Source organism: Ctenopharyngodon idella, chromosome 2 (assembly GCF_019924925.1).
Source record: "Ctenopharyngodon idella isolate HZGC_01 chromosome 2, HZGC01, whole genome shotgun sequence".
Classification (NCBI taxonomy): domain Eukaryota; kingdom Metazoa; phylum Chordata; class Actinopteri; order Cypriniformes; family Xenocyprididae; genus Ctenopharyngodon; species Ctenopharyngodon idella.
The window spans coordinates 8,506,763-8,519,161 of record NC_067221.1 but is presented as its reverse complement, the minus strand read 5'-3'; the positions used below and the strand labels follow the sequence as shown (position 1 = coordinate 8,519,161).

General features: G+C 36.8%; 1 protein-coding gene across 1 annotated transcript in view; it reads left to right on the top strand.

Annotated features, from left to right (window-relative positions):
* Positions 1-12,399, top strand: part of astn1 (astrotactin 1) — a 239,111-nt gene that overhangs the window by 47,780 nt on the left and 178,932 nt on the right. Inside the window, 2 exon segments of the mRNA XM_051870300.1 lie at positions 7,798-8,191; positions 11,426-11,575. Of these exon segments, the coding sequence (XP_051726260.1) occupies positions 7,798-8,191; positions 11,426-11,575 (544 nt within the window).

Here is a 12,399-nt window from a genome sequence, read left to right as displayed (position 1 = left end):
TGTGGCCCGTACGTGGCGGTCCTCAGGCCAGCTGGGGCTTTTGCTCAGCTCAGTGGTGCGCGGTGGTCGTTCAGCGCCAGCCTCGCAGTCTCACCATGATAGTTTAGGGTTTGTGGATGGATAAGCACTCGTCAAATGTGCCTTGATGAAAGCCCAGCTGTGCTGTCATTTTGACTTTGATGAAGCCTTTTCTTCTTTTTTTAACAATCTATTCTTCGGCTCGTATCTCCAGCTGCTATCACAAAGGCCATGTTATAAATTGAATGTGTTTTTTCCATCTCAGCTTATTTTTCTTCTCTTAAGGGGGTAATGTGTAACCTATTGAAAGCAACAGTGGCTTGCTTATCTATGCTGTCAAAGAGTGACCACCCTCTTCTCTGCCACTGTTATTGGCCTTCTGTAATAGATGAGCAATTGAGTCAACTGTTTCACAAATGACCAAGTCACCAAATCCCACCTACAATCAAATAACGCATTCCACTGCCACTCGTGGGACCTTTGATATTTAGCGAGCTATTTTTCCACCTTGTTCCGCACTCGTTTTGTACTAATATGTTCTCAGAGGTGGCTGTATTCTCAACAGGGAGCTTTTTTTGAGGTACACCTCCCCCTCCATTCAGATGGCCATTTTACAAGCTGCAATTTGCTCTACTCAGCAAGCCTGAACATCCATAGGCTGCTCCTGACCCCAGTTTCTCCCATTTGCCAGCCTGAAGCTTGTTCCCCAGTGGTTTATCTCTCTGCGGATGGCTGGCTCAGCTGCGCCGTGCCCTTGCAGTGATTTGCACACGCTGGGTGGAAAGACAGGCATCTCGTGTAACACTGTGCTCATTGCATCTATATCACCTGACAGCCATCCTCAAATTGGCAACAGAAACAGATGGTATTGTGTCCTGGATTTAGCACAATAGTAGATGTTTCTTTTTTAATTTTATGAGCACAACAATGAATTAAAAAAACAGAACACTGGGGAAAAATATATGGAGCATATTGTATGTTATTAATCCCTCAAAATAGACAATGCATTTGTTGTGGTGTATATTCTATTGTTAGAGGAATTAACTGGTAATAACATTTTTTTTAAAAATAGTTTGGTATATATTTTGTTTATTATCTGTCCCTTTAACCCTTTAATGCATAAATGTTTCGCCAAGCATTCTCTAACTGCCGCAATGGTATAAAACTCTATAAAAAAATAAATAAAATAAAGCAATTACCTTTTGGAACTTGGAAGGATTTAATTTGAGCAGATGTTTTTTTAAGATCATCACTGTCATCGTCAGAACTGTCATTTCACCAGTACATTCAGCATCTGGCACATGTTCGCGATCTCAACCATATTCTCAAAGCTATCATTTTCAACGTCTTCAAAATAAATATTTTAATCACTTACGACTTCTTCACCAGATCCTCCATGAGGTGACAGTGACACTAATATTTGATTGCGTAGAGTACTTGCTCTGCAGTAAATCGAGTGCAGTAAACACGAGTGCTGTTTTTATCTCGAATAGCACGACTGCAAATGTGATATTGATTTTATACAACAGTTAAATAAATATTTAATATTGTGTTATATTTTAGACACAATGGGCCCTATCATACACCCAGCACAAATGTTTTTTGCTAGTTTCAGCCAGACACAGTTATGTTGTTTAAATAGCAAATGCATTTGCGCCCATTTGTGCGCCCATGGGCGTGCTGGTCTGAGAACGAGGTGTGTTCAGGTGCATTGTTGGCGCATTGCTATTTTGAGGCAACTGAAAATGACTGTGATATTTTTGCAATATGTTTTTTGTTATTTAAAGAGCGCGTTAGTAATATGCGCCTATATGCGGGTGCACAACACACGTATACTCTGCTTGTTACACACACAGGGACGTGCAGCAGCACACAAACATGCCAAATATTCAAAAATAAAAGGATTACAATGTTAAAGATTATTATTGTGCATAAAGATAAAAATGCTTTGGTGGAATCCAGCTTGTCCCTGCATTTGAAAATTTCCTGATAATTTACTCACCCCCATGTCATCCAAGATGTTTATGTCTTTCTTTCTTCAGTCGAAAAGAAATTAATGTTTTTGAGGAAAAGATTCCAGGATTCTTCTCCATATAGTGGACTTCACTGGGGTACAGCGGGTTGAAGGTCCAAATTGCAGTTTCAGTGCAGCTTCAAAGGGCTCTACACGATCCCAGACAGGGAATAAGGGTCTTATCTAGCAAAATTATTGGTCATTTTCAAAAAAAAAGAAAGAAATGTATATACTTTTTAACCACAAATGCTCGTCTTGCACTAGCTCTGCGATCCACACGCATGACGTAATCACGTTACAAAGGTCATGCGTGACATAGGCAGAAGTACCGATCCAGTGTCTACAGAACGAACGTGCAAAGATTAAGCCAAACGCCCTTTACAAAAAACAAAAAAAAACAAAACAAAGGTAAAACAACGATATCGGACGATTTTGAAGTTGAAGAAGAAAATTAGATGAAGTTTTTCGCTCTACCACGGAACTTCCACCTACGTTACGTGTGACCTTTCAACGTAATGCGTGGCCCATCGCAGAGCAGTGCAAGACAAGCATTTGTGGTTAAAAAAAAAATATATTTTTTTTTTTTTGAAAATGACTGATCTTTTCACTAGATAAGACCCTTATTCCTCGTCTGGGATCATGTAGAACCCTTTGAAGCTGCACTGAAACCTTTCTGAACCACTGAAGTGAACCCCACTGAAGTCCACTATATGGAGAAACATATTGGAATGTTTTCTTCAAAAACCTTAATTTCTTTTCGACTGAAGAAAGAAAGACATGAACATCTTGGATGACATGGGGGGTAAGTAAATGATCAGGAAATTTTCATTCAAAAGTGAACTAATCTTTTAAACATTCTCAGCTTCCTGTAACTTATTTCTTTAAGAAATCTTACATTATGATATTGTCGCTTTTAAATATAATAATAATATTATAATAGTAACTTCGTCTGTCATTAAGAACTCTATATAAAACGTTCACATTTGGTTTTCAAAAGAAACGTACTTAGTGACCTCTTGAATTGAGACCAATTCTTGTGGTTTTCTTTCCTTGTTGCTGCAGCAATAATCTGGCCCTTGGATTAATGTCTCAGACAATCTTTTATGTTAGGTCTGAGCTAATAAATCCAGAATTTACGATGTGATTAAAGTCTTACTTTGTTTTTTCTTTCTCCCTGTCGCCCATAAAATGGAACATCACACCTTGTGCTGATGTAGCTCTTGGTAAACAGTGCTTTTTTCCCCCAGCTGAAGAATGTATGTAGAATTTCCCACTCTTCTGGGAATATTAGAAGATAGCGTTTCAGAGGAAACTGGCGGGGTGGCATTAAGGTGGATACGGAATTGGATATGTAGGAGAGCTAAAGCAATAAAGCAGAAATCAATTCTTTTCGCATTGGCTAACAGCCAATAAAATAGTTACTTGACAAACACTCTTTGAACTTGAAGGTGTGTCAGAGGAAACACATTCTTTTTTTTTCTCCATCCTGGAGGGGGTTGGGGGGATGTGTGAAGCTGATTTATTTACCTAGACAGAATTGATAGTGGGTATTTTAAAGGAGGAAGTTGCTTCCTGAACTCAACAGCTGCACTAAGTCCCAAAACGCTGACCTTTCCGAAATCATTTCAAGCATTACATGCTGTTCTCTTTCCTCAGTCCCATCTAAACCATGCATCTCTGTAGGCACCTGCAAAGCAAGACCAGGATGCAAGTGTAAACATCCTGAAAGCTCAACTCCATTTATAAAACAGACCTGCTGGAGATTTGAGTTTCTGCCCTGTTTGCAGCCATAAGAGGAAAGTGATATATCTTTGCGTTAAACTCTTTCCCAAGGGCCCAGGGCAGCATGAATGTAACCAATGGCTAAGAATACTGCAAAGAGGGGCAAGCAATGTTAAAAGCGGTGAAAGATGAATCTATGAGGTAGTCACCATGATGACGCTCCTGGAATAGTTATTTCAGGTTACACCGCAGTCTGAAGCACTTTGCTGAGAGGTGGGTATTTATAATGCAGTTTACATGGACATTAAGATGAAAAGTCTATGAATATTGAGTAATACATATGCATTCTCTTAAATGCACTGCCTCCCATGAGTCAACTTCTTAAGCACATGGTGGTCTTCACTGCAGTGTATCACAGAAGATAGGGGTCATTTTAATCTTGTGTGTGTGTGTTTATATATATATATATGACTGTATGCATATAAGCCAGGGCTGTTATCATTAACTAATACTAAAACCATTAAAAACATTTTCATTATTGAAGTAAAATAAACATTAATTGAAATAACTATATATATAACTTAAAAATAAACATAAATGTTGTCTTGGCAACTAGCTGAAATAAAATGTTTAAGTTGAAGTACTAAAATAACTAAAACTAAATGAACTAAAACTAAATTGCATTATTTTAATAATAAAAAATGACAAAATTACTAAAACTTTAAAATTAAATTGAAAACTGATAATAAATTGAAAGTGATAATAAAATAACTGCTATACACAAGTACATTTTCCTTTTTTTTCTCTCTTTTATCTCTGAATACGGTCCATACTCGGATGTCAAAGATGGAGGAAATTGGTACCAAATAGCATTTAATGGAGGAAGTGTAATAAATAAGTCAATAAAACATGGGAGTCATGACCAGTTCAGTAAATCCTTTTTTCTCCCTGTGGGTTCTCCTTCGCTACACACACTTAGAGTTTAAGTGCTTGATAATACCTTGTTTTATGCCCACATGCACCCTTGAACGGGAAGGGCATTTCCTCTTGCCTTTCTCATTTATTCTGCAAACGCCACCTAGATCAGATAAAGGCCCATCTGGAAAACTGTCCTACAATGACCCACTCATTAATATTGGCCCAGTCCCTCGGTCTCACGCCACACGCTCATGCAGAAACAAACAAGAAAGACAAAACTTTTGTCTTGAGAAATCACAATTATTTATCTTCCTCGTACTTTCAGAGGGATGAAAGTCAATGAGATTCTTAAACAAAAAAGATTGTGATGCACATTTTGCATTGATTTTGCAGGAGGTGATTTATCATGAAGAAATGCACAACCGTCATCCTCTGCACAGTTGTGTTCTTCAGTAAACTTGATGAAATTTTGCCTTGTGTTGAGATTGTGCTGCAAAATTCTAATCATATTTAATTTAGTGAAATATATATATATATATATATATACACACACACACACCGATTAGGCATAACATTATGACCACTGACAGGTGAAGTGAATAACACTGATTATCTCTTCATCACGGCACCTGTTAGTGGGTGGGATATATTAGGCAGCAAGTGAACATTCTGTCCTCAAAATTGATGTGTTAGAAGCAGGGAAAAAAAAAAAAAAAAAAATATATATATATATATACAGTGTGTATATATATATATATATACAGTATATACACTCACATACATTCTTGCATTATAATTTATTTTATTTTACTAATTCTCTTTATGATTTTACCAAAATGCTTATTGATACATTTTAAATATTATGGTTAAGTTTGCTCTTATAAAAATATTTAAATACAGATTTTGCTTAACAGTTCTTTTAAGTGGCTTTAGAGTTTTACATGGTTGCTAATATTGGAAAAATTGTCCATGCAAATAAATTATTGGTATGCAACTCTGTACTTACTTTGCAGTATCTCTGTAGTAATTTTCAGTATTAGTTAAATGCCTTGTTGCCTCACAGCTGTAAACCAAATGGTATATTATATGTTATGGTTTAAATTGCTTTCTGTATTAAATGGAGTTAATTTGAAGTAATAAACAATATCTCAGTTGGCACATTACTAATAAAAAAAATGGTTGCAGAAAAATGACAGAATCAGTTGCTGCAAAATCTTACCCATTTTGGGAGCTTACAGGACATCTGCTTGAAGTTGGTAAAGAATGTGACAAACCCATAATAGCATCACTTGTATCCTTTGGCTAATTCAATTAGGTCTCCTCATGCTGTTAGACTGTGATGTTTCGTTTGGTCTTTATAGTTTGCCCTTCATAAAGAGATATCCCATCTGGTCTAATTTTAAACCGTCTGTAACATGCAGCCTTCCATAATTTTCTCCGCAGTGAAGTTGGATTTTGCTTGTTTGGCTAATTCAAAGTGATGGACCCAAAGGAAATTGAATTACACTAAACTAATTATCTATTGGATCTGGTGCTGTATGTGGCCGCAGTCTTGGTATGGTTTTTATCCAGCAGTCTTTAGCTGCATGTGTAGCTTATAATCACACTGTCTTCTAGCGACTAAATGGGAATTGTGTATTTTTTCCCACTATAATTAGTTCTGTGCATTTTGTAAAATGCACAGAACTACTAGTGCTCCATGTTTTTCTTCAGCTGTAGATACACAAATTCACTTACACTGTTGCATACTTCTTTAAAATCATAATGATTGTTACATGCTTTTAAAGTACCACACTATCCCCTAGTAAAAAAATAAATATACTAAAATGTATTTTTCATGCTAAGTATACTACAAATACATGTACATATTATATACTTAATAAAAATATCTTGCAGTTGTACTTTTGGTATACTAAACTGGTATACTTAAAGTCTGCTAATTTTGTACTTTAATTGTGCAGAAGTAGTGCTGAGGTCCAACTAAAGATATACTTAAGTATTTTTGATTGTGCTAAAGTGGAAATATTGCAAGTATACTTTAGGTAAACTTTAAATATCTTGCATTTAAAGACAGATTTTATTCAAAGATAATACAGTCATTATCAATAGGGACATTAAAACACATTTTAGGCTTAATATTAAGAAATGAGCACAAGTAGTACTCAAAATAAAGTTTAATTGTATTTTTTATATCAGCAAGTCTCAAGCGAAATGTCAGTAAATATGTTAACAGATTTAAACTATACTGAACTATATTAAATAAATGTATTTTAAATATATTACTGTTTTACTAGGGTCCTTGGTGCAAAAATGGCATATTATAGCTGCAAACTAATGAAAAATAAGGTTTTTTTCTGGACCCCTTTTTTCTTTTTTTTTTCTCCAGTAATTGGCCATGTACATATCATGCACTACCAGAAAAGTGATGTAATACCTTTTAAACGGCTGAGAATTTGTAATCAATAACAATTTATTGCAGTTTCATTTCTTTCTGAAGCACACACACATTTTCGTTCAGCATAAGTGACCTATGTGAATAAGAAGAGCTTTTTATGTATGGTAAAGCAAAATGAACTTGAAATGCTTTTACTCAGCATGGTCCAACTAATTTCTGACATCTACATGAGAATATTTGGGGATTTTTACATGTGGAATGGGTAAAATTTCATCATTCTTTAATTCAGTTTGTTGTGGGTTAGTTCAGTTGAGTTGTTTTTGCTTTCAGTTAAGTTTAAATGTATACTTGAATATAATGCTGCTTTGTTTTGTATAATATGTTACTTTTCCCACTGCGCCACTAAGTGATGCAATTCATAATTTGGGCCTTTAGTTTGAATTTCAGATTTAGAATATCATGTCTCAGGTGTGTGAGCCATCGTTCAGCTGACCTGAATCAGATTGGTGAACATTATAAATCCTGGTATATCATTTTGGAGTAATGTGGAGTAGAATGGAGTAATTTGGGAAATGTTCTTCTTCAAAAAATCTCTTTTCTTCAAAAAAGATTTCCATTATGAAATACATTTTAACATATTAAGCTAAGAATTGCAGTATCTCTTTACTCTTTATATAAATTTTCTCTCTTCCATTTTCCATCCTCCCATCCATTTTCTTTGTCTCTGTAGGGTGGTATGATCGCTCTTCTGTTGTCCATCCTGTGTTTGGTGTTGATCCTGTACACTCGTAGACGCTGGTGCAAACGTCGTCGGGTACCTCAGCCCCAAAAGAGCGCTAGTGCTGAAGCAGCCAATGAGATTCATTACATCCCCTCGGTGCTGATGGGAGGACAGGCCCGGGAAAGTTTGAGAAATTCTCGCGGGCAGGGTCACAACTCGAGCGGCACCCTCAGCATCCGTGAGACTCCGATCTTAGACGGGTATGAGTATGATATCACCGACCTACGACACCACCTGCAGCGGGAGTGCATGAATGGCGGAGAGGACTTCACCAGTCAGGTGACACGTACACTTGACTCACTTCAAGGGTGCAATGACAAAGCTGGCATGGACCTCACTCCAGGTGTGTGAGCCCACCGCATACCGAACTGCATGAATATAAAGATCTTTGTTAAATTTAAAGGAAAAGTTCACTAAAAATGGAAAATTATTTACTTAGCCTCATATCATTCCAAAGGTATGCTGGTCATTTAGTTCAGTGCAGTTACAATGAATGAAGCTTAAAGTAGTGGAGGAGATTTTGATTCATCCCAGTTTTTCAAATCTTTTAAATCTATTCACCATTGTTTTTGATGATACAGACGACTGTTCACAAGTTTGGAATTGGTAGGGTTTTTAAAAAATGTTTTTGAAAGAAGTCTCTTATTCTCACCAAGACTGCATGAAAAAGCAGTCATATTATTACAATTTAAAATAACTTTTCTATTTGAATATATTTTAAAATGTTATTGATTCCTGTGATGGTAAAGCTGAATCTTCAGGAGCCATTTCTCCAGTCTTCAGTGTCATATGATCCTTCAGAAATCATTCAAATATTTCTTTTTAATATCAACATTGAAAACTGTTGTGCTGCATAATATTTTTGTGGAAAGATTTTTGCAGGGTAACATTACTTTTGATCAATTTAATCCATCCTTTTTGAATAAAAGTATTAATTTCTTAAAGTCCCCCTGTAGTCAATAATTTTATCCATTAAAACTCGTCTTTGATCACCAAAATGACACATTTAAACATTTTTTCCTGTGAAAAAAAAAAAAAAATTCTTAATGCCTTAAAATAGCTTGAATGTAACTCTACACCCTTGCCTCATTTATTATATGCGGATATATGAATATGCTAATTAGCCCCACCCCCACTCAATCGCACGAGCTCAGACATCCACTCGGTCAACTTACTGAGGTAAACGCTGCGCAATGGTATCACTCTTTACAACGCCAGACACATAACGGTAATTAATATGATTAAGCCTTTAATCACAGCCTTTTGCTTGACTACATTATCAAACAGCTAATAATGTGTTGCTAATGTTACACAAACCATGTTCCCGTTCACAAGTCAGACAGCTGTCTTCTAACAATCAGTATCTTAGAAACGCTTTGAACACCTACGTCAGTGGTGAAAGGCATATAGTTCATCATAACATTCGTAATATACATCATACACCTGCTATATTGCCATATCTACCCAAATTTTATATCAACAGAAAAATATACCAGGATAACCTGGCTTCTCTTGAGACTCCCATGCTTCAGAGCAGTCATAGTTAATGATATGCTAAAGCCCGCTGGCACGTTGACGTGATTGGTTACAAGGTAGTTTTTACATAGAAAATACTCAGCAATGGTGCTGACTTATGAATTTGCACATGGTTTGTCTTAAAGCATACTAAAAACACCACATAGACATATAAACAACATTAAAAACTTGATTTTCACCACAGGGGGGCTTTAATTTCTTTTAAAAACAAAAATAACTGTACTGTCTGCAAACATTTGAACAGTAGTGTATTTATGCCACTAGATGCCGACATGAAATAAGCATCTTTAATGCGTAATGAGTGTGTAGCATTGCATTGCTTAGTTAGAAAGCACCAAGTCTTATTATGCTTTATTAAAACCAATAAACAAATCATTCACGCTGACTTAGTGAACTGAATCAACCAATTCATTGAAAAGATCTGATTCAAAACAATGATTTGTTCACTAACTGGACTTCTGTCATAAACTCTCATGAATGTGACAAAGATAGCTAGGGTGGATGTCACGATTTTCAATTACATCACAAATTATGTCTTACATTTCAAGCTTTTTCTCACACAAAGCTATGGCTTCAGAAGACTTGGAATGTATCACACAAGCCATATAAACCACTTTTATAATACTTTTTATGGGGCTTTTACATCCTTTTTAAAGCTTGAATGCTTCAGTGCCCATTCATTGTAGTTGCATGTAAAAGATCAACCTGCACAGACTTCAAAAATGCCTCCTTTTGTGCTGTATGGAAGAAACTCATTCAGCTTTGGAATGACATGAAGGGGATTAAATTATACAATTTAAATTTGAGTGACCTACACTTTTAACATGCCTAGCAATATCTGTGCTATAAAATTTCCAATAAAACCTCCGACAATAACCTTAATGATTTTAATAGCATGCTTTAATCATTCAGTAAATTAATTCACACTCCCAATTCAGTGTTTTGATTCAGTGCCTAATTTCAGAGATACATAAACAACTTTACAACCAGGCCTTGAATGCATAAGTGAACGCACATGATCAAAGTGTGTTGATGTTCTTTAACATTTGATATAGCTTTGGAAAAAAAAAAATGTTTAGAAATTGAATTTTTCATGTAAAATACTTACAATGTCTTTTAGTTTATGCATACGTATATACACAAAATGATACCAAATCTATTTTTTACATCCAGGAACCCGTGAGGTTTAAATTACATGTACTAAGCACGTTATTCGCACATTGCTGGCCCTAAAAATATTTATTTCACCTCGATAGCTCAAGAGTCTGCGGCAGAGCTCGCCTTTTCGGTATGTGTCTGCAAGTGAGAAACCCCGGGTTAAGTGCGAGCCCAGAAATTGGATAAAGCCTATATCAAAACAGCTGCAGAGAGGAAATCGACATGATATATTTATTTATTTAGCTAAAGCTATTTCTCTCAAATAATATCAAAGTAATAACACTATATATTCCTGCTAAGCAAAACTGCTTATTTGGCCATGGGTGCGCTGCACCCCTGAAACCTATTTAAGCTCTGTAATAGTAAAGAATAGATGCAAGTCACATGACCAGGCCCGAGTCTGTGCCAGATTGGCCGTGTCGATTGGACACACAGAATTTGGAATGGCTGCCCCTTATCAGATGTGAAATGATGTTGATGTTTGCCTTGAAGAGTAGCCCATTATAAATACCCCTAAAAAGCTTCGCAGGAGAGGAGCGATTTCATGCTGTCACAGTAATTTGCCTATTACAATGAAACCCTGCAGTGCCAGTTGTCTTTGTTGTGTAATTTACTCATTATAAAGGGGCAGACTAACTACTGGGGATGGCGATGTTGCGTAATGGTGAATGACGGAATGTCATATCCTGAATCTCTGAGCTGTAAAGGCTCTCAGTTGTAACCGTTGTAACATAACCCTGAAAATACTTCACGCAGACCACTTAGACTTGTCCTTCTGAATGACAAGCGTTTACATTAAGTGTCGCATGCCCTCAGTGGACTGTTATTTGCTGCTCATTTGTCTGTCTCTCTTTATCTCTAATTGTAACCTTTTTTCCATCAGGGAGTGATAGTACAAAACTGTCCCTAATGAGCAAGTACAAGGATAACATCATAGCTACCAGTCCTGTCGACAGCAATCACCAGCAAAACACGCTCCTCCTACACAACGCCACCACCAACCAGCGTAAGCGTCTGTCCAGCAAAACGCATGGTGAGTCTGGGTATCAGGGGTGAAACGGTTTCTGTAATCTTACGGTTCGCCATTCACAGTTTGGTGTGCGTTTTGTACTGTTGGTTTGTTCAGTGTGCTAAATTACTGCTAGCCGATTAGCCTGTTAGCTTAGCCTGTATCCTATGCTGTGTGCTGAGATAAATGCGCTTGTTTTGTGTGCGTAGCCTGCATATGATGGCATTTTGGCCAGCTGGGAACTCGTGAAGAGCTTATCAAATGTATAAAGGAGTCAAAACAGCGGCGAGAATCCCTCCGTCACACACACAAACGATCTGCTGCGTAGAGATGCCTGTGATGGGCAAACTCGCGACTATGACGAGAAAAAAAACGATATACGTGAGGATTCTGTCCTTTTTAGGGTCTCATCTTCCTGTTTTTGGTTCGATTACATGTGTTTGGTCCGTGTTGCGTTCATATATCATTCGAACCGCACCAGAGTTTGTTTGAAAGCGGACCGAGACCCATCTTTTCAGCGGTCTCGGTCCGCTTGTTTGGTGCGCACCAGGGTTCGGATGGCAGCGTTCACACATGTTCAAATGAACCGCACTAACAGAGCAATCGCACCAGGGTTCGTTTTAATCGAACCAAACATGACAAGTGTGAACACACCCTTATGCTATCCAATGCTGTATTTAATTTCAAAAATACAGTAAGAACAGTGAAATAGTATTACATTTTCATAACTGTTTTTTTTTTTATATATATATATATATATTTTATAATATATATTTTTCTTGTGATAGCAAAGCTGAATTTTCGTTACTCATTACTCCAGTCTTCAGTGTCACATGATCCTTCAGAAA